We start from the raw sequence: 24,035 nt of genomic DNA on the forward strand, positions 1-24,035 counted from the left end.
TGTTGGTTGTTTTGTTCTGTATGATTATCCATCCGTGCCGTTCTCATGAACGCGATATCTCAGGAATGCCTCGAGGTAATTTCTATCAAATTTGGCACAAACGCTCAATTGGTCTCAAGAATGAACTGATAACAATGTTGTGTTCAAATGTCAAGGTAGATGTGTCCTCAGAAAACACGGCTTTGGCTATTACCTAATCATTCGCCTGTTCATTCTGACAGTATGCAGAAATGTCTTGTAGGATAAAACTCTGACATTTTGTTAGGTGCTTAAGGTAAACTGTAACTCGACTTGTTGGCTGAGGCATGAACTTTTCTATCTAATACTTCTGGAACCCGTTAAGGGAATTTCTTAGAATTTGGCACAATCTTCCAGTGCACTCGAGCATGAACTGATTAGATTTGGCCTCCATCCCATTCGTGTAAACGCAAAAGTCTCAGGACATGCATTGTGGGAATTCTTAAGATTTGGGTAAACGTCTACTGGAAGAATTGTTAGAATTGTTTGGTAAAGGTCACTCTGTCCTGACAAAAGACGTATTGGGCCATAAATCACAAATTAACTTGCTTACTAGGACAATTTACCCCAAATGTCTCTCGGAAAAAACATTTAAGTGATGACATTTTGGTCCGACGAGGCGTACAACTGGGTTTCAAATGTTAATCCTGATCCATGAATTCTCTATCTAATCCTTCCAGAGGGGAAATGTGATATCCAAGGTAAGACTCGAGGGAATTTCTTAACATTTGGCACAAATCTCCAGTAGACTGAAGTATAAACCGATTAGATTCTGGGGATCAAAGTCTTTGTTAATTTACATCGATCCCATTCGTGCAAACACAACATCTCAGGAATTGCATTGTGGGAATTGCTTCAGATTCGGATCAAATGTAAACTGGATGAAGATTAGAGCTTGCTGATCATGGTGGCTTTGTCCTCACAAAACACGTATTTGGCGATAACTTAAACAATCGGTTGTTAATTATGACAATTCACACAAATGTGCTATAGGATGAAACAATGACATTTTGTTTAGACATTAACGTACCATTGTTCGGTAGGGATTCCAAATGTAATCGTGACTCTTGAATTTATCTATCTAATGCTTTAGGAGGAAAATAAGATATCCCAGTAACCACTCGAGTGAATTTCTTGAAATTTGGCACAAACGTTGAGTAGACTCGAGTATGAACTGATTCGATTGTGGGGTTCAAGGGTCAAAGTAATCGTAACTTAACATCCATCCCATCCTTGAGAACACAAAATCTCTATCAAAGCAATGTTGGAGTTGCTTCAGATTTGAGTCATCCACCAGATGAATGATTTAGAAATGTGTGGTCACGGTCTCTGTCTCCTCATAAGACACGTTTTCTGGCCATAATACGAGAACTCACTGAAACTTAAACTGCAGCTTGGCTGAAGTTTTCAATGTTATCCTTTTGGAAGCAAAATGCAATATCTGAGGAGGGCCTTAAGGTGAATTCCTTAAAATTTGACACAAATGTCCTGTGGACTCGAGCATTTTTGGGGTTGAACACATCCCATTCATGTGAACTGCCAAATCTCACGAAATACATTGTGGGAGTTTCTTCAGATTTGGGAAAAATGTCCTCTCTACATAAATAAAAATGATTCCAATTGTATGTTTTAAAGGTCCCATGTCATGGCCATTTATACTGAACATAATTCAATTTTTTGGGTCTACTAAAATAGATTTATATCGTGCACATTTCCAAACTCACATTGGTTTCTCACAGCATCTCTGTGTAGTATGTGTATTCACTCTCTGTCCTACACGCCTTGTTGGAGCTCCTGCCCCCCCCCCTCCCTATGAGCCCACTGTGCTCTGATTGGTCAGCTCGCCCACTCTGATCTGATGAGTCCACCACCGTTACAGCGGAACATCAGTGATTATGTGTTAGAATGGCGTTTGTTAGCAACCAGGAAATGACATCATTAATGACAAACAGATGAGAATGCTGCGTGGGGTCTGGGTGCCGTGTTGGCGGGACGTTGCGCGGCTCGCTGCTGGAGTGGACAGTGTGAGCTGGATTTACTTCCTGCTTGCTGCGTGGGGTCTGCGAGACAGTGAGACATCGCGAATAGACGCGGGAAGGGGGGGGGGGGGTGCTGAGGGGGCTGCAGCACCCCCATCTGCGAGGCTCCACTAGCACCCCCCCCCCAGCACGTCACAGTTTCGCCGCAGAGAGAGTGTGTGAGGAGCTCCACGGGTGGGTCCATTTGGGTATGGGCACGTCACCATACCCAGGAAGAAAACAATGGAAAAAGAGACATCTCCAACGAGGCGTTCTGGGGCAGCACAGACAGGTATTTTCTGTGTTAGAGTTTTACTCCCTACAGGGTGTACTTTGAGGGTTTTTGACTCTGCAGACCGTTTACATGCAGAAAAACCTTCATAACACAAGGGGACGGGGGATAACCAGAAAAGCATGATATGGGCCCTTTAAAGTCAAAGTCTTTGTCCTTACAAAACATGTGTTTGGCCATAACTCAGGAATTTACTCGCTAACCTGGACAATTTCCCACAAATTGATAAAATAATAAAACTCTGTAATAACTAACATCCCTCACATTGTGTAACTGCAAAATCTCAGGACATGAATTGTGGGAATTTCTTAAGATTTGGGTCAAACGTCTGTATGAAGGATTTAGAATTTGTTAATCCAGGTCACTCTGACCTCAGAAAACACATTTTTGACAAGATTACATTTCCCTTAATATGATAATTCGACACACATGTCTAATAGAATAAAACAATTAACTGATGACATTTTAGAGGGACATTGATTTTAGAAGCGGCTGGGATGAGGATCAGCACCTCCAAATCTGAGGCCATGGTTCTCAGCAGGAAACCGATGGACTGTCCACGCCAAGTAGGGAATGAGTCCTTACCCCAAGTGAAGGAGTTCAAGTATCTCGGGGTCTTGTTCTCGAGTGAGGGAACAATGGAGCGTGAGATGGGCCGGAGAATCGGAGCAGCGGGAGCGGTACTGCAGTCGCTTTACCGCACCGTTGTGACGAAAAGGGAGCTGAGCCAGAAGGCAAAGCTCTCTGTCTACCGGGCCATTTTCGTTCCTACCCTCACCTATGGTCATGAAGGATGGGTCATGACCGAAAGAACGAGATTGCGGATACAAGCGGCTGAGATGGGTTTTCTCCGCAGGGTGGCTGGTGTCTCCCTTAGGGATAAGGTGAGAAGTTCGGTCATCAGGGAGGGACTCGGAGTTGAGCCGCTCCTCCTTCGCGTCGAAAGGAGCCAGTTGAGGTGGTTCGGGCACCTAGTTAGGATGCCACCTGGGCGCCTCCCTAGGGAGGTGTTCCAGGCACGTCCAGCTGGGAAGAGACCAAGGGGTAGACCTAGGACCAGGTGGAGGGATTATATCTCTTCGCTGGTCTGGGAGCGCCTTGGGATCCCCCAGTCAGAGCTGGTTGATGTCGCCAGGGAAAAGAAAGTTTAGGGCTCTCTGCTGGAACTGCTACCCCCGCAACCCGACCACGGATAAGAGGGAGAAGATGGATGGATTGATTTTAATGGCGTCTATATTCCTTCATTTGGCAGAAAACAAAGCAGTATATTCCACTTTTTTTCCACTTGGTCCGTTTTCTCCAGCCTCACATTCGAACATTAATCATCAGAGTTTGTTCAAAGTCAGGAGGATAATAAACCATTTTTTTATTAAGGTAAACTCACAATATTTACAGCTGTGTGTCGTAACTGTTATTTCCAATCACCGCAATACATATATTTATATGACTGTAGTTAACAAGACACATTTACATCGTGAGACAGGTTTATGGAGAATTGCGGCGATGCCTGAAATTCTTCATGTGTCTGTAAGTAATTAGCACGACTGGAACATTTCCTCCAACAAAAATGATCCTCTCCTTTTCAACATGTGCTGCTCGTGCAAGAAAGGAGATAAACAAACAGGGGCGGCGGGTGCTGTAGGCTAAGGAAGGCTAAGCCTTCCCAAATATTTGTGTCACTGCATCCTGGTAAAATAAAAATATAATGTTTGTGTCTTTGACATTAGCGCTGCTATGCAGCCACCTGTGCCCTGTGCTACGAAGCCAGTTCAACAGACCCTGGATATGTTTGAGTAGCAAACTAACTAACAACAACAAAGGAGATCTCGCTAAGCGGTCCTACGGCGCTGGTTATCAACTCGGTAAATCAAGCCGGGGTTTCTCTCCAGCTGCGAGCGCGTTCACGGGAAAGGGGCGGGGTTAGCAACATTTGACCAATCACAAACAGGGACAAGTGTACCGACAGCGCAGCGTCATACTTCATTCATGAAAAGTAAACTAATATTAGACAAATATGAACTTTAAACATCCATGACTTAAACATATAATCCAGGATACAAGCCACAGAGCTGCTACAAGGAGAATACAGAACAACTGGTTAAAAAATAACTAGGCCTACCGAGTGTTTGAAAGCGTACAACAGTTTTATGATATCACTGCCCCGTCTAAGACACGAGTGGATCTGACTTTAATTACATTTGAGTGTTTCGTCAACTTAATGTGTTGCTTAAAATAATACTTCTGCATACAGTATGTGACACTGTGAGTGTTGCACAGCCAGATACGGCTCAGCTGACTCAGATAAGGAAATATATTGTGATATTATATGATCGATGATCTGATTGATGATGTGATATGAATGATAAGTGCGACACGTCGGCGTCTTCTCTGCATAGGGCAGTTTAAACTGTATTTCCTTTATCCTGTAAAATGACTTGAGAGATTTAAACTCCGCACACTGAGTTGATCTCTTTTCTATAGACGCCGGAGGCGGGCAGCGTCAGGTAACAAAAGTTATTTAGCCTTCCCAAACCTGAGCCTCACGCGCCGCCTATGTAAACAAACATGTGTGTCAACTTTTCAGCTTGTGTTCACATTCAACCGGATGAAGGATGGCTCCCTCAGGACACACAGGAACATGCTTCTTGGATTTGTTCTTCAAGAAGACAGCCTTGTTTCGTTTTGAATCATTTCTCTAAAGGCAGATCTCATAACTCATCTCCCAGTCCTCCACTTTCATTCTGTTACAGCACTTTGTTGTTTATATGTTTCCATTTGTTTCGGTGTGCTCTCTATGAATCTGTTTATTTGTTGTATCTGTTTCAAATGAGCTTTGTTAGATAGACCCTGGTTCCAGAGTAAAGCTGATAAAGATCTTCCTATGATGCCTTTAGTTCCTTTACAGAAAACAGACTCATTCTTATGCATTTATATTGATCCTGTTCAGAAGTCAACTGAGGAACAATTTGATGGCATTTGTAGTCACACTGAAGTTAAGATAAGATGCATCTTTATTAATCCCTTCAGTAGTTTGACAGCAACAGGGTGAGAATGAAAAACAGGACAGCACAGATTAGAGATGAATACAATTAAAGATACAACTAAAACGATGTACAATTAAGTACATTTAAAATAAGAAACTAATTCAATTGAACATATATATATATATATATGGATCTGTTAGAAAAATCTAATTTGTCCCCGGCTTGAGCTTCAACCTCAGGATCCACGTATCTGTGATCCTCTCCAGAATGGAAGTAGTCATCACATACAGAGCATCAACTAGTTCCTGAACAGTGTCCTTCACATGCTGATATCCAAGAGAGGGAGTTACACGGTCACAAGATGGAGGAATGTCGGTTCTTGTAGGAAATCATACATCCTGCCATCTACAAAATACTGAGTTTCTCTCTAAATCGGAAAAATCTGACTTTTTTTTGAAAATTCTGACTTTTTCTAAAAATGTTGACTTTTTGTCCAAAAATCTGACTTTTGCAAAAAAAAATGACTTTTTCTCAACATTTCAAAATTCTGACTTTTCCCTCAAAAATATGAGTTTTTTTCCTCAAAATCCAAAAATTCTGACTTTTTCTCAAAATCCTGACTTTTTAAAAAAAAAATTACTTTTTCTCAACATTTCAAAATTCTGACTTTTTCTCAAAAATCCTGACTTTTTAAAAAAAAAAATACTTTTTCTCAAAATCCTGACTTTTTTTTCTCAAAATAAAAAAAATTCTGACTTTTTCTCAAAATCCTGACTTTTTAAAAAAAAAATTACTTTTTCTCAACATTTCAAAATTCTGACTTTTTCTCAAAAATCCTGACTTTTTAAAAAAAAAATACTTTTTCTCAAAATCCTGACTTTTTTTTCTCAAAATAAAAAAAATTATGACTTTTTCTCAAAAATTATGACTTTTTTTTCAAAGAATCTAAGAATTATGACTTTTTCTCAAAATCTCAAAAATGTTAATAATCCCTCGTCACCGGCTTGAGCTTCAATCTCAGGATCCACGTATCTGTGATCCTCTCCAGAATGGAAGGAGTCATCACATACAGAGCATCAACTAGTTCCTGAACAGTGTCCTTCACATGCTGATATCCAAGAGAGGGAGTCACACAGTCACAAGATGGAGGAATAGAAAGCAGTCTTCAATGTTTACTTCAGATTAGCTCCATGTCAAGGTTCTTTATTGTCAAACTAACATAGCTACAGAGTAATTATGTCGTTGAAAATCTTAGGTCACAGGCTTCTCCAACAATGCAACACAATAATACAGATAAGCAGACAATATTAAAACAATATTAAAATATACTATATTAAAAGAAATACAAAAAGAAAAATGATCATGCTTGTCATATGTCTCTCTCCATAGAGGCTGAATCATCATGTTAATCACATAGCTATCATATGCCTCAAACAGTCCTGATGCTCTTAATCATACATCCTGTCATGTACACAGCTACAGTTGGGATACCTTTGTTATCATGTGTAATATTGAGTACATTCAGCAGGGTTAGGGTTAGGGTCAGTATTTTCCCAACAGGGTCCTATATACATATTAGATATATTGCTGAACCTTCATTGTCTTGCTCTGTGCTTGTCAGGTGAGCCGTCTGGAAGGAGAGGTGCAGTTGTTGAGGAGGTCAGGCGGTGAGGGGGCTGACCTCCGACCCCTGACCCTCCCCGCGGCCCTGGATCCCGGCAGCACTGAGGTCATTAGTCCTCTGAACGAGTACGCTGTTCGACTCCTTCAGGTCAGTCCCACTGACCTCTGAAGGGGAAAGCTGTAAATCAACAATATGTGTGTTCTATAAATGAAACATTTATGTGATTAATTAGGAGCTCAAAAACAAGGAGGAAACCCTGGAGAAACTCACAGGAACGCTGGAGGAATACAAGGAGAAGTTTTCCGTCATCAGCCACCAACAGGGACTCCTCTATAAAGAATACCTCAGGTTGGTTAACAGGAAACTTTCTCTCTTGTTTAAAGGGGACCTATCATGCAAAATGCAATATGCACTTGTTGATGTCTTTTATACATCAATGTGTCCCCGGTGTGTCGGGGAACTCACGCAGCGTCAGAAAATAAAACCCTCTCTCTTTTCCTCCGTACCCAAATCTCTAAAAACGGGGAACAACGGAGCTGATCCAGATTTGCGTCCGATATGACGTAATATCTGAAATGTGGACCCACGGCCCAATCAGAAACGTTGCTATCAGAAACAATGCCCGACTGTTTTGGACGTAATATGGTCGGGGTTTACATTAGCATCGCTAACACTCAGAGCTAACCTGTACTGGAGAGCATGTGTGTGAAGAAGCAGGAAGTAAAAAGGAACTCACCTTGTGGTATAACCGGCAAGAGAGAAAGCCTTTGAGCTCCAAACTGTTTCAGAGAGAATCCTTGATAATCCATGATATGGCGTTTCATCACGGCAGTATTTAGTTTAGACAGTAGATGCCGGGTCCCGCATGAGCTCAGACCCCTACTTTAAAAAAAAAAAGCTTTATACTCAAATCACCACTTTTGAAACAGGAAGTGAAATAGAGGGATATGAGGCATGGCTAGAATGATCTGTTTGGTGTTTGGAGCAAAACACCTCATAGACATGTTTGCCTAAAAATAGCATGATAGGAGACCTTTAAGTTAGTTTGGACTCCACTATAAAGAGTACCTCAGGTTGGTTAACAGGACACTTTCTCACTCTCTGTGTAAGTGCAAAATCTAATATTCTTTTGTGTTTTTGATCAGTGAAAAGACGGAGTGGCAAAAGGAGAAAGAAACCTTTGCAGAGAGGAAGAACAGGCTGGAGGAGCAGAAGCAGGTGGACGCTGTTAAAATCCAGGAATTCAACGTAAGCCAGACGAGGAAAAGTGACTAAGATGGGTTGCATTTTTCTAGCAGACTTTCCCCAAGCGCTTTGCCTCTCATTAACCCACGCAAACACACATATACCCCGATGTTCAAAGATGGGTAATTATCAGAAGAACTTGCGGTATGGGACTAGATGTTATCTAGATGTTTTATATCCCTGTTGCTGCATGTCAGTCCGACTTCTACCCCTCACTTAATAAATGTGAAACACACCCGAGGGGCTACTCACTCTGTCTTGTAGTCTAAAATATGAACGAGTCCCTAGAGAGTGTGTGAGAAGGAGAAAGATAGAGCTTTCAACCGTTGGTATTTGCACATGTTGGGATAAGATTACACACGTGTCGGTGGTTTTTTAAATGATAACACCGTGTCTGTGCCTCATTGATTTTAAATCATTGTTTCACATTACGCTTTCGAAAAGAAATTAGTCTTTCATCAACAAAAAGTGCTGAATTTTAATTTAAGTATTTATATTAATAGCAATAAAATCTAATTAAAATAGGTGTGACTTATTATTAATACAATGTCCCACTGATTTTTGAATCATTCGGTCAGATGTTTTGGAGGAAATTGAGAAGACTAAAATAGCCGAATAATAATAATAATGAAATGTGTATTAAATAGAAAAACACTTACATTCAACCAAAAGAGGTTTGTGTTGTAATACAATGCTGCATTGATTTAGAGTTGACTTGAAAGCTATTGAAAAGAAAGACAGTATTTTTAATAAAGATATTTATATTAAAAACTAATTTAAAAAAAGGTGTGTCTTATGGTCAGAGTAACGATACAATGCTGCGTTTATTTGAGTGAATAAAAACAGCTACATTTTAATAGTCAATTTAATTGTTTAATGAATGTCAAATAGATAAAGCAGTGGAATTTGCAGTGTAGTGATGCTTTGATTCCCAGTCTTTGGGTCACATGACATGAGAGACATTTGACTTGAACAAAAATGCAGGAAAAAGCACTGAAATGTCTTATTTTTCCAGTATAGTAATAAAATGCTGCTTTGATGTCAAACTGTAATCCATTATCCTCTTTGCTTCACTGCTGTGTTCCCCCCCCCAAAAAACCCTTAATTTCACCCGTCAGGAGCTGCTAGACACCCTTCAAAAGGACCCAGAGGAAATCAGGAGACAGTTGAGCGAAGCTTTGCGAAGGTCCACGCTGCTGAAGGTTAACGAGAAGAAGCTAACGAGGCGCTACACCACGCTGCTGGAGCAAGAGCAGCACCTTCGCAAGGAGAACGGCAAGATGAAGGACGACAGCAGCAACATGCAGGCCTCCGTCACCCAGAGGATGGGCTACCTGCAGAGATACAAGGTACAGAAAAAAACGTTTTATCCCACCAGAGTACAAATACTTTGTTACTGTACTTAAGTACATTTTTGTGGTATCGGTACTTTAATCCACTCCTTATTTTTCTGACGACTTTTGACTTTTACTTCTTACATGTTGAACCCAAATACCTGAACTTTCTACTTCTTACATGTTGAACACAAATACCTGTACTTTCTACTTCTTACATGTTGAACACAAATACCTGTACTTTCTACTTCTTACATGTTGAACACAAATACCTGTACTTTCTACTTCTTACATGTTGAACACAAATACCTGTACTTTCTACTTCTTACATGTTGAACCCAAATACCTGTACTTTCTACTTCTTACATGTTGAACACAAATACCTGTACTTTCTACTTCTTACATGTTGAACTCAAGTACCTGTACTTTCTACTTCTTACATGTTGAACACAAATACCTGTACTTTCTACTTGTTACATGTTGAACACAAATACCTGTACTTTCTACTTCTTACATGTTGAACTCAAATACCTGTACTTTCTACTTCTTACATGTTGAACTCAAATACCTGTACTTTCTACTTCTTACATGTTGAACACAAATACCTGTACTTTCTACTTCTTACATGTTGAACCCAAATACCTGTACTTTCTACTTCTTACATGTTGAACACAAATACCTGTACTTTCTACTTCTTACATGTTGAACACAAATACTTGTACTTTCTACTTCTTACATGTTGAACCCAAATACCTGTACTTTCTACTTCTTACATATTGAACTCAAATACCTGTACTTTCTACTTCTTACATGTTGAACCCAAATACCTGTACTTTCTACTTCTTACATGTTGAACTCAAATACCTGTACTTTCTACTTCTCTCATTTTCCAAACAGCTGGTTCCTTTAGTCTGAATGTGTGTTTGATGCGTGATCATTATTCTTTAGAGTCATTGCGTGCCTATTGATTTGAACACGATCCGTGTATCCATCATTTCCTGGTCTTCTCTAAAGAAGAGGGACCAATGGAAACGTTGTCATGTTGCCGTTGTTCAGCATGGAAACATTCATTAGCTAACAATGACATTATTGTTCTATTAATATAAAGGGAGGTCAGGTACTCTTTAAAACAGCTGGGAGTTATGGGTACTTTAAAAAAGAAAAGAAAAAAGTATTTAACCAGATAAAAAGCATTGAGATCAAATCTAATTTACAATGCTGACCTGGCCAAGAAGGCAGCAACGTTACACATAACAACACAAACATAAAATACAGAGAACACAACTAAGTAAACAAAAAGACGAAAAGCAGTCACTACATTGTGCACATTTAGGACAGTAAGAAAGGTACTACTTATTACTGCAAGAGCAGCTGGTGGTAAGGACTTCAGACACCTTCAATTTAATACAGGCTATAGGGACAAGTGCCCTCAGTTTGAGGCGTGATTGAAGGTCATTCCAAGACCAAGGACCATAATAAAAAAGACTCCTTTTTCCAGCCTCAGTCCGCACAGCAGGAACCTGGACCCGTATCCAGGCACTGGATCTGAGGTTGTGAGAGTCACAAACTGGAGCAGATCTGGCACATATGTAGAGTGGAAGCTTTCCTAAAATGGCTTCATACATGAATAAAAACCAATGCTGCATCCTACGCATAGTAAGTGAGGACCATCCAGTTAGGCTATACAGTGTGCAATGATGAGTCCTATCGGGTGCATTTGATATATATCGCAGTGCAGCATGGTCGAGTGGGTCAAGTTTGGTCAAAACAGTGGGACAGGCAAATCTATAGATTGTATCACCGTAGTGCAGCTGGGACAGGAATACGCCAGAGACCAATCTTTTACGGGAAGAACTTGAAAAACAACATTTAAGTCTGTAAAGGAAGCCAAGAGTGAATTTCAATTTCTTAGTTAGAACTTTAATATGGTGTTTGAAGTTTAGATTTCTGTCCAACCAAAAGCTCAGATATTTGTAGATATCGACAAACTCAACAGAGACGCCATCAAGGGTGTCAATGGAGAGGCAAGAGGACGCTGACTTGGGAGCAAAAAGCATTGCTTTGGTTTTCTTACCGTTCAAAAGCAGTTTGGAATCAAGAAGCGCATGCTGCAGCGTGATCCAATCAGATTTTAAATTGGAAACGGCCAAAGGAGCACATGAGAAGGAGCACATGAGTATACAATAGTGTCATCAGCATACATATGATAGGTAGAAAATTGCATCTGATTACAAATATTGTTTACATATAATAAAAATAGCAACTTCTTTACTTTTACTTGAGTAAAGAAGTTTAGTCAGTACTTCTACTTTACCAGAGTAGTTTTAACACGCGTATCTGTACTTCTACTTGAGGAAAGGATGTGTGTACTTTTGCCATCTCTGACCAGATGTAGCAAAACCATTTGTAATATCTTATTTCCAGGGTAGAAAAAGTAAAAGGCGTCCAACAGCTTTCAAAGATTTCAGCAGGAATCATTTGTAATGTCTTGTCTTTGACTCCAAACTAGTGTGAACACATAAAGTATTAAGATATATGAAGATATTATGGCAAACATGGACCAGAATATGAGAATTTCACCCAGTTTGCCAAATACTATAATGTATTTGGCGAGACACAACGGGAGAAAGATTGTTTTTCCATGCACTGGTCAAATATGAGCGATAGGGCTATTATCCTTTCATAATGTGTCTTCTCCCATACCAGTTAAAAGAAAACACCTGAAACGTTGGTGTCTTATTCTAGTGCACTGTCCATTTGATCGGTGGATATCTTTTAAATTCAACATAAGTTAGCATTAGATGTGTCTTTTAGATATTTTACATGTGTCTTCAGAAAACTAAGAACAAATCTTGTCTTAATGGAAGTAATCAGTAGATAGGATAAGATAATATGTACTTTATAATCCCAATTTGGGAAATGTTTTTGTTGCAGCAGCATAAAACAAAACAAGGCATGCATTGCACATAATAACACATTCAAAGAGTAGAAATAAAGAATTCTAAAATAGAAACATCTCAAAATAGAAATAGAAATAAACCAGCATATAGCAATAAGGAAAGAGTCGTGTTAATATACAGTATATTAGGTCAAGATGTCAAAATATATGACTACAGATCTTTAAAGGCTGTTTTCTCACAGTGACATTGTTCTCATGATTAGCCACTTTAATAATAATAATACATGATACTTGTATAGCGCTTTTCTAGAATCTCAAAGACGCTTAGAAGCTAATAGTGTGTAGTACTTGTTCATATATCATTCATTGCCTGATTTATTGAACATTTTCTTCCTAAATCATGGAGTTTTTATGGCAGTTGACAGTATACTGATTTATGTAGTATTAAAACATAGATATCCCAAATTCCCTCTGTGAAACCCTTTCATCAAATGTTCAGATTTCTGTCCCGAAAATGAATGCGAATGAGAAAATATATAAAAATAGGAAGCCTTATTTGCATATTCAAACGTCAAATTTCAGAAAACATGTAATACAACAATAATTTGTTTTAATGTAAGTAAACAACTGCAGAAGTTTCATGGGGATATCTATTAGTAATGATCATGTATTGATGCGATAACCTATACTGTCTCCCTTTAAAATTCCCAACTAAAAGTCATATTATTTATGTTATTAACGCCGTACAATCATCTTTAACAGCTCTTCTGTTTTATTTTCAGGAAATGGCTGCTTATAAGATAGCAGCGTTACAAAAGGCCTTGGATGACAGTGTGCTCTCATCAGAGCTGGAGAAGGCCAACAAGCAGTACACGGAGCTAACGGTCAAATACAGAGACGTGCTGCAGAGAGACAGCCGTCTCATTCAGAGAACCAGCAACCTGGAACATTTGCAGGTAATAAAACACTCAAACATTCTCTACACCTCCAGAAATGCACCTTTTTATTGTTAAAGGTCACCTATTGTGCAAAAGCCACTTCTCCATGTCTCTTCTTCATCAACATGTGTCCCCTCTTCTTCATGTCTCTTCTACATCAACATGTGTCCCCTCTTCTACATCAACATGTGTCCCCTCTTCTTCATCAACATGTGTCCCCTCTTCTACATCAACATGTGTCCCCTCTTCTTCATGTCTCTTCTACATCAACATGTGTCCCCTCTTCTTCATGTCTCTTCTACATCAACATGTGTCCCCTCTTCTTCATGTCTCTTCTACATCAACATGTGTCCCCTCTTCTTCATGTCTCTTCTACATCAACATGTGTCCCCTCTTCTTCATGTCTCTTCTACATCAACATGTGTCCCCTCTGTGGAAAGAGACTCTGAAAGTTTCAGGAACAAAGATTCTCTCTCTTTTTGATCCATTTCTATAAAAACCTGTCTGAAAATGAGCTGATCAGATTTTGGACACTTTATGATGTCATGACGATTGTTTGGCTTGTGTAACCATTAGCCAATCAGCAACCAAGGTAACCCCCCCCCCCCTTATCACCTGAATCTCCTCCTAGAGCACCATTGTGTTCTTTGTAACCAAATGTCTCTCAGAGGGGCGTGGGGAGGGGCTCCTTATTTTCATCTAAAGTAACAGACAGAGAATCAGCACTTTGGAAACAGGGCTGAAACAGAGGGGATTATGGGTAATGCTGCAATGATCTGTTTGGTGTTTGGAGCCAAACCCTTCAGAGACATGTGTTGTTTATATCTGAGACCTGTAATATATTGATGAAAAACAGTATAATAGGAGACCTTTAACTGTTAGCATGGACTTAACATGCAGTATTGTTTTTCTCTCAGGGTGAGAATGAGTCTTTTCGGGAGCAGATCTCAGCCATGAACAAAGAACTGGAGATCACGAAGGAGAAACTGAACACTTTAGAACAAGCATGGGACAATGTCAATACAACAGGTAAACAATGGAGAGAGGTGGAAGCAGTACTCAGATCTTAAAGGTGGGGTAGGTAATTCACTTCAGAAACACTTTTTGTTATATTCCATGGAATGCTCTTAACATCCCGATTAAATGCTTTGACAATAAATCCATAACAAAATATCATCTGTGGAAGCCGTAATGCTGTAAAAAGCACGACCAATCATCTGAGCCGGCCCGGCTAAAGTAACTGGATGGCCTACCTGCCTGTCAGCCTTCCATCTGGGCACAAACTTATCTCGTGCCCTCATTGGTCATGTGTGCGTTCGTGTGTGTTGGAGGAGGGCCTCTGTAAGGAAGTGGCAGATTTCTTCCGGCTGTGTATTTTCAAATTCTAGCGCACTCAAGCTGGTTTCTCCGTTCTTACCTACCCTGCCTTTAATGGAAGAGGATTACGGCCATGTGACATTTTTTAAAGATCTGACCAAAAGTGAAATTGAGATTAAAGTCAGAACTCTGAGAAAAATATCACTTTTAGAACATGTGGCCAATTACAAAAAAGTGTACAATTACTCTGTAACAACTAAAAGTCATTCTTATTTTATATATTATTATTTAAATATTATTATATTATATTATAGGCCTGAAAATACATTTAGGTATCAACACTGAAAAAGTAAATGTTTCTGAATAATGTGTATAAATTCACAGGATTATAATTAGTGTTCACCCTTTTAAATTAACAGCAGGGTTAGCTTTGTTCACTGCTGGGTATCTTAATCCAAAATAATACATCATAAATCATTATATTAAGTAAGTAGTTAGGGTGTTATTGTAGTGTAGATGAAGTAGAAAGTAGCTTAAAATGGAAAATACTCAAGTTAAGTTTAAGAACGTAAAAATTAAAATGTTATACGAAAAAGGATTACGGCCTTATAGTATATGACCTTTTTTTAGATCTGACCTAATGTGATTTTTTCTTTTGTTCTGTCATGGAACGTGGAAAGGACACGGTTTAAGGAACGATATTTATTATAATAACTCAATTTAACTAAAGCCTCGAGCTAAGGTGCAGTTGTTTACGTCTCTGCATTGTGGGAAGTCTTCACGATACTATCATAAAGTAGATGATTATCACACTTTACCTGCTACCCTTATTCTGATTGCTTCATATGATGTAATCTATGGCTAGCAGTGTCGACACATGCCTGTCTCAATAAACAACATTTTTATGAGATTATTGTCACTGATTAGTATAAATGTTGGCCAAAACTACAATCAAAAGACCTACATTTGGAAAAATGATCTGCTTAGAGTTGGTATGGCCATATATTTGGACATCTGGGCTGGCAATAAAATAGACCCAAAAGAGAGAGGAAATTAGTATGAAACCATTTCAGTTAAATCCAAATGTTATCGCTTTTATGCAAAATCTTAACCGATGATTTAACCTGACAGTTTATCTTGTTTATGGATACTAATATAATAATTGGTATGGCCATTTATTCATTTTAACCTGGGCTTAACCTAGTTCAAACCAGGACTGGCAAAAATATATTCCCAAACAGAGAGGAATTTAGTATGAAACCATTTCAGTTAAATCCAAATTGTATCGCTTTTATACAAAACCTTAACCGATGATATAACCTGAGAGTTAATCTTGTTTGTCAATACCAATATAAGAATAGTTATGGTCATAGATTTGTTTTAACCTGGGTTTAACCTAGTTCAAGGGTTTAACCTAGTTCAAACCAGGACATCTGGCAAAAATAGTCCCAAAGAGAGAGGAAATGTGTGTGAAATCCATATCAATAATATATCTTTTTATACAATACTTAAAACCATGATTTAACCTGAGAGTTAATCTTGTTTGTGGATCCCAATATAATAATTTGTATGGCCATAGATTTGTTTTAACCCGGGTTCAACCTAGTTCAAACCAGGACATCTGGCAAAAAATAGTCCCAAAGAGAGAGGAAATGTGTGTGAAATCCATATATTATCGTTTTATGCTAAACTTAATACCAGAGAGTTAATCTAGTTTGTAGGGTTAGGGTTTGGGAGTTTGTGGATTCCAACCTTAAATCAGATTATCACCCTTAATTGAGTTTTCACCCTAATGCCAGGAGGTGAAACGAGCATGGATAAGGCTGACAAGGCGTTTGCCAACAAAGAGATGGTGTCAGCCGCCCGGCGCATCACCACTCTGGAGATGAAGGAGCTGAACGAGAGGCAGAGAGCCGAGCACGCACACAAAATGTACGAACACATGAGAAAGTCCCTGAAGCAAGTGGAGGAACGCAATTCAGAACTGGAGTCCAAGTTTGCAGAGGTATGTGGCCAAAGAAAACGACATGTAGCATGTTCATAACCCCAGAAACGGCAATCGAACACAATCTGAGCCAGATTCTCACCAGTTAACAGAGATGGGAAGTAGTGGAGTCATTGCGTGCCTATTGATTTGAACACGATCCGTGTATCCATCATTTCCTGGTCTTCTCTAAAGAAGAGGGACCAATGAAAACGTTGTCATGTTGCCGTTGTTCAGCATGGAAACATTCATTAGCTAACAATGACATTATTGTTCTGTTAATATAAAGGGAGGTCAGGCACTCTTTAAAACAGCTGCTAGTTATGGGTACTTTTTACTTAAGGCAAGGCAAGTTTATTTATATAGCACCTTTCAACACAAGGCAATTCAAGGTGCTTTACAAAAATGAAAGACATTCAGACAAAGGCATTTAAAAATGGTAATTAAAAAGAAAAGATAATAAAAGAAACATTAAAAGAAAAAATACATGAATAAAAAATACATGAATAAAAAGTTACAGTGCAGTTTAAGATATGAATAGTTCACACAGAAGTTTCAATTAAAAGCAGCGACAAAAAGAAAAGTCTTCAGCCTGGATTTAAAAGTAGTCAGAGTTGCAGTGGACCTTCAGGTTTCTGGGAGTTTGTTCCAGAGATTTGGAGCATAATAACTGAACTTCTCCATGTTTAGTTCTGACTCTGGGGACAGAAAGCTGACCCGTCCCTGAAGACCTGAGAGGTCAGAAATGTATTTTGGGCCTAAACCATTCAGTGCTTTATAAACCAGCAGCAGTATTTTGAAATCTATTCTTTGACACACAGGAAGCCAGTGTAAAGACTTCAGAACAGGAGTGATGTGATCCACTTTCTTAGTGTTAGTGAGGACTCGAGCAGCAGCGTTCTGAATCAGCTGCAGCTTTCTAATAGATTTTTTAGTGAGACCTGTGAAGACACCATTGCAGTAGTCGAGTCTACTGAAGATAAAAGCATGGACCAGTTTTTCCAAATCCTGCTGTGACATTAGTCTTTTAATCCTAGATATATTCTTTAGGTGATAGTAGGCTGATTTAGTAACTGTTTTAATGTGACTGTTGAAACTCAGGTCAGAGTCCATGACTACACCTAGATTTCTGGCTTTATCTGTTGTTTTGAACATTGCACACTGAAGCTCAGCGCTAACTTTTATATGTTCTGACTTGGCTCCAAAAACCATTACCTCAGTTTTATCTTTGTTTAATTGGAGAAAGTTCTGACACATCCAGTCATTGATTTGTTCAATGCACTTACTCAGTGTTTGAATTGGAGCATAGTCTCCTGGTGAAATGGTTACGTAAATTTGTGTGTCATCTGCATAGCTATGGTAACTTATTTTGTTGTTTTTCATTATCTGAGCCAGTGGTAGCATGTAGATGTTAAAGAGAAGAGGCCCCAAGATGGAGCCTTGAGGAACCCCACATGTCATATTTGTCAACTCAGATGTGTATTTACCTATAGAAACAAAGTTGTTTCTGTCCTTTAAGTAGGATTCAAACCAATTTAGAACTGTTTCCGAAAGTCCCACCCAGTTCTCCAGTCGGTCTAGTAATATGCTGTGGTCAACAGTGTCAAACGCAGCACTGAGATCTAATAATACTAACACTGAAGTTCTGCCACTGTCTGTGTTTAAGTGGATGTCATTGAAGACCTTTACAAGAGCAGTCTCAGTGCTGTGGTTTGGACGAAAGCCTGACTGGAACACATCGAAACAGTTATTTAAATGCGAGAAATTACTCAACTGTTGAAAAACTACTTTTTCAATGATTTTACCTAGAAATGGTAGGTTTGATATGGGCCTGTAATTGTTCATTACTGAAGCGTCTAGATTATGCTTTTTTAAGAGCGGTTTAATGACTGCAGTTTTCAGGGCCTGTGGAAAAACACCTGAGTGAAGAGGCTTCTTAAGTACATTTCGAAGCCCATACTTCTTTACTTTTACTTAAGCAGTTTAGTCAGTACTTCTACTTTTACCCCAGTCTGTTTAAACACGAGTATCTGTACTTCTACTTGAGTAAAGGATGTGTGTACTTTTGCCATCTCTGCCCGTTAAGGTCCTTTTCCCCCAACATTATCACGTTATAAAAAAGATCTTATCACGTAACGTTGCCTCTGTTTCTCTTCAGTTGACCAAGATGAATGTGGAGGCGCAGAGGGTGGAGCGCGAGCTGAGAGACGAGCTGGCCGACAGCGTCAGTCAAGCTGCGAGCGACGCTGACAGAGCCCGGGTTGGAGAGCTGGAGAAGAACGAGGCGGAGCTCCGCATCGAGGTTTCTAAGTACGTCTGTCAGTTCATAGCTTCATATATCTTAATACTTTATATGTTCACACTAATTTGGAGTCAAAGACAAGACATTAAAAATGATTCTTGCTGAAAGCTATGGGACGCCTTTTACTATTTCTATACCTGGAAATAAGATATTACACATGTTAGAGATTGCACTCACTGTCCTTTAATGGCTTTGGGAATAAATTATATGAATACAAATGTGTTTCTTAAGGTCAAAGCTGTGTAATCAAGCACTTCTCTGTTCTGCATGAGCTTTTCTTTGCTTTTGTTTTATAATTTGGTCCCGCTATTGCTTATAATGTCCACAATTTAGACTCATTCTAGCATCAAATTAAATGAAGTACATTTACTCAATGATGTTGCTTTTTTTAGGTACTTTAATGCTATTCCATCACATTTTGGAAACCAATATTTACTTTTTTCTCCACCATATTTACCTTGCTGCTTTAGTTAGCTAACATCAAATATAAATAATCTAATAATCAAACATTGACATAAAATCAAAGAGTAAAATATCCAGCACCAAAATACAAAGTCACTCAAACAGTTCCACTTTAACAGCTTTCAACATAATCTTAATCCAGTAAATCAATATATATATGATTCTGAAATTGGCCATTACGAATAACGAGTACTTTTACTTTGGGTTACTCAAGTATATTTTGATGCCCATACTTTTGTACAGTAAGTATAACATCTGAGCGCCTCTTCCACCACTGTCATTGTAATGTTTATGTCCAGGGCTGCACATAACTGGTGCGCAGGCCCGCCAAAAAAGAGCACCGGATCATTTGAAAAAAGGTGCATTTGCGCACCAACATTGAGAGTGAGAGAGAGAAAAAAGAGAAGAGAGAGAGAAAAGAGAGAAGAGAGAGAGAGAGATATTTGCGAGTTGCATAAGAACTGGTAAGATAGCAGGGTTTCCCACACATAGACTTTACTTAGGTGGGCCACCCAGGTATATTAACGGCCGCCAAAGTATAATTCGCGAGCTATTTAGGTTTAATTGTTTTAATCCGTCCGCGTGCACGACAGCATCTGCGATCCCTCGCTCTACCCCTCGCTATCGCGTGAAGGGTCTGCTTTATGCGTTCCTCTAAAGGTCCGGTTTATTTCATTTTAAGGATGCGCACCAATCAACATCTCCAGGTGCTCCTTTGAGAACCAGGGCAAAAAAGTTATGTGCACCCCTGTTTATGTCCTGTTCTTTTTCTCTCTTCTTTTGCCCAGGCTGCAGGAGGTGTCCGATGTGGCTGTGATGCAGGTCTCTGCTCTTCAGGCCCGACAGCAGAGCAGAGAGAAGGAAGTGGAAGCTTTGAGGAGACAGATACAGGACTACCAGGTATTATACAGGACTACCAGGAATTATACAGGACTATCAGGTATTATACAGGACTACCAGCTATTATAGAGGACTACCAGGTATTATACAGGACTACCAGCTATTATAGAGGACTACCAGGTATTATAGAGGACTACCAGGTATTATACAGGACTACCAGGTATTATACAGGACTACCAGGTATTATAGAGGACTACCAGGTATTATACAGGACTACCAGGTATTATACAGGACTACCAGGTATTATACAGGACTACCAGGTATTATACAGGACTACCAGGTATTATACAAGACTACCAGGTATTATACAGGACTACCAGCTATTATAGAGGACTACCAGGTATTATAGAGGACTACCAGGTTTTAAAGAGGACTACCAGGTATTATACAGGACTACCAGGTATTATAGAGGACTACCAGATAGTATACAGGACTACCAGGTATTATAGAGGACTACCAGGTATTATACAGGACTACCAGGTATTATACAGGACTACCAGGTATTATAGAGTACTACCATATAGTATACAGGACTACCAGGTATTATACAGGACTACCAGGTATTATACAGGACTACCAGCTATTATAGAGGACTACCAGGTATTATACAGGACTACCAGGTATTATATAGGAAGGACTACCAGGTATTATAGAGGACTACCAGGTATTATAGAGGACTACCAGGTATTAAAGAGGACTACCAGGTATTATACAGGACTACCAGGTATTACACAGGACTACCAGGTATTATAGAGGACTACCAGGTATTATACAGGACTACCAGGTATTATACAGGACTACCAGGTATTATACAGGACTACCAGGTATTATACAGGACTACCAGGTATTATACAAGACTACCAGGTATTATACAGGACTACCAGCTATTATAGAGGACTACCAGGTATTATAGAGGACTACCAGGTATTAAAGAGGACTACCAGGTATTATACAGGACTACCAGGTATTATACAGGACTACCAGGTATTACACAGGACTACCAGGTATTATACAGGACTACCAGGTATTATACAGGACTACCAGGTATTATACAGGACTACCAGGTATTATAGAGGACTACCAGGTATTAAAGAGGACTACCAGGTATTATATAGGACTACCAGCTATTATAGAGGACTACCAGGTATTATACAGGACTACCAGGTATTAAAGAGGACTACCAGGTATTAAAGAGGACTATCAGGTATTATACAGGACTACCAGGTATTAAAGAGGACTACCAGGTATTAAACAGGACTACCAGGTATTAAAGAGGACTACCAGGTATTAAAGAGGACTACCAGGTATTATACAGGACTACCAGGTATTAAAGAGGACTACCAGGTATTAAAGAGGACTACCAGGTATTATACAGGACTACCAGGTATTATAGAGGACTACCAGGTATTATACAGGACTACCAGGTATTAAAGAGGACTACCAGGTATTAAAGAGGACTACCAGGTATTAAAGAGGACTACCAGGTATTATACAGGACTACCAGGTATTATACAGGACTACCAGGTATTATACAGGACTACCAGGTATTATACAGGACTACCAGGTATTTTGGTGTTCTATGGTATCGTTAATCATAAACTCTTCCTGATCAGTACATTAGATCGTAATGTTGCTCATTATGTTCGGAGCTTTTATTAGTCTCATAAACTCTGTTAAACTGTCTGATTCACAATTAAAGTGAAGGGGATTTGGATTTGAGGTACTGTGCAGAGTGATAACTCACCAAATCAGGTTGTTAACTTTACTTTCTTCACAGTTATTAGTTAACAGGTGAGTTTATGTTAGTCATGTTTTGTTATTTCAAACAGATTCAGTAAAATGTTTAGGCGTTTGTTTAATAAAATACAGGGGAAAAAAAGTTATAGTAACATTTTTAATTTGTAATGGATATTCCAATTGCTATATAGGATAAGATAAAGAGGTAACTTGATTTTTTTAAGAATAATAAAATATAAATTATGATATTGAAAAGAATGATTACTTTCGTATTATAATTCCCATTTTCTGTAAACAATCAAATCAAATGTTATTTGTAGAGCACATTTAAAAACGATTTTGGTCGAGCCAAAGTGCTGTACATGTAATTTAAACAATTACATCACAATAAAAGACAATAAATCACAACAGATAAAGCAACACATGGAACAGTCAGGAGTCGTGACCCCACTCTAACTAGAAGGCCAGAGAGAAGTAGTGTGTCTTCAGTGTGGATTTAAAAGCCCCTAGAGTCTGGGCCGACCTCACATGGAGGGGAAGAGTGTTCCAGAGCCTGGGGCCAGCTGCTGCGAAGGCTCGGTGCCCTCGGGTTTTGAGCCTAGTCTTAGGCACTACCAGCAGCAGCTGGTCAGCAGATCTTAAGGCTCTGCCTGGGGTGTAGCGCTGGAGGAGTTCAGCTATATAGGCCGGAGCCAACCCATTTAGTGCTTTAAAAATAAATAAAAGGATTTTAAAATCAATTCTGAACCGGACTGGAAGCCAGTATTGGGGTGATGTGGCCAGTCAGGAGACGTGCAGCTGCGTTTTGGACTAGCTGCAGGCGTTTCATTGATGCCTGGTCCATACCCACATACAGAGCGTTACAATAGTCCAGTCTTGAGGTCACAAAGGCGTTAATAATCCTTTCCAGGTCTTTAAAAGATAAATACGACTTGGTTTTGGCCAATAGTCTTATTTAAAAAAAGCAGGATTTTACTACGGTGCTGACCTGCTTGTCGAATTTAAAAGTGCTATTGAAGGTCACTCCAAGGTTCATGACAGAGGGGAGGATGTTTTTACTTAGGGAGCCCAGAATATCAACCGGAGAGGCTGGAGGTTGGGGTCCAAAGAAGATTACCTCGGTCTTGCTCTCATTGAGGGTGAGGAAGTTTTTGCTCAGCCAGGATTTTATCTGTTAAGCAGTCCATCAACTGCTGTAGTGAGTTGACATTTGCTTTGAGAGGCAGATAGATCTGTACATCGTCCGCGTAGCAGTGGAAGGGAATATTGTGTTTCGTAAGAATTGAACCTAGGGGCAGTATGTACAGTAAAAAGAGGATGGGGCCCAGAATTGAGCCTTGGGGGACCCCACAGGTAAGAGGGGCTTTGGCAGAGGAAAAGGCACCTAGCTGCACTAAAAAGCTACGGTCTGTCAGGTAAGACCTGAACCATGCAAGGGCAGAGCCTGTGATGCCTGCGGACTGTTCAAGCCGTGACAACAGGATACTATGGTCCACAGTGTCAAAGCCAGCTGTCAGGTCTAACAGCACCAAGACAGCTGGGCTACCTGAGTCGGCGGCTAAACAATACATTTAACCTTAATTTTCTTCTTTTTTGTTGAATGTATCGGATCTTTCTGCATTTTAGAAATTGCAAACTATATTGTGACTTTTTTTATTCGTTTTTATTCAAATATTTAAGCTCTGATGCTCTGTGTACAAAAATGAAAGTAAAGCAAAATCAAATGTAAAAACACTAATATTATAGCTCTGTTGGACAATGCAAAACTATATTGACATTTATGAACGAAAACATAGACAACATGGGTTGTAATTTAGACCCATGCTTAAATCAGGGAGACAGGTGAAACTGTTTTCAAAGTCAACTTTATTGTCAATCTTTCAGTTTGTGTGTAGAGACAGAGAGATCAAAATGCCGTTTCCCACAATCTCGAATACAAAAATACAAATATATATGTAATAAATGTATTAAAATATGTATA

The 24,035-nt window shown here is 39.4% G+C and overlaps 1 protein-coding gene across 1 annotated transcript in view; it reads left to right on the top strand.

Moving 5' to 3' along the window:
* Positions 1–24,035, top strand: part of cep290 (centrosomal protein 290) — an 87,240-nt gene that overhangs the window by 25,397 nt on the left and 37,808 nt on the right. The window contains 9 exon segments of the mRNA XM_034216395.1: positions 6,934–7,083; positions 7,169–7,284; positions 8,082–8,184; positions 9,300–9,530; positions 13,197–13,370; positions 14,270–14,381; positions 16,469–16,674; positions 18,812–18,963; positions 20,206–20,317. Coding sequence (XP_034072286.1) covers positions 6,934–7,083; positions 7,169–7,284; positions 8,082–8,184; positions 9,300–9,530; positions 13,197–13,370; positions 14,270–14,381; positions 16,469–16,674; positions 18,812–18,963; positions 20,206–20,317 — 1,356 coding nt within the window.

Source organism: Gymnodraco acuticeps, unplaced genomic scaffold (assembly GCF_902827175.1).
Source record: "Gymnodraco acuticeps unplaced genomic scaffold, fGymAcu1.1, whole genome shotgun sequence".
In the NCBI taxonomy this organism is placed as follows: domain Eukaryota; kingdom Metazoa; phylum Chordata; class Actinopteri; order Perciformes; family Bathydraconidae; genus Gymnodraco; species Gymnodraco acuticeps.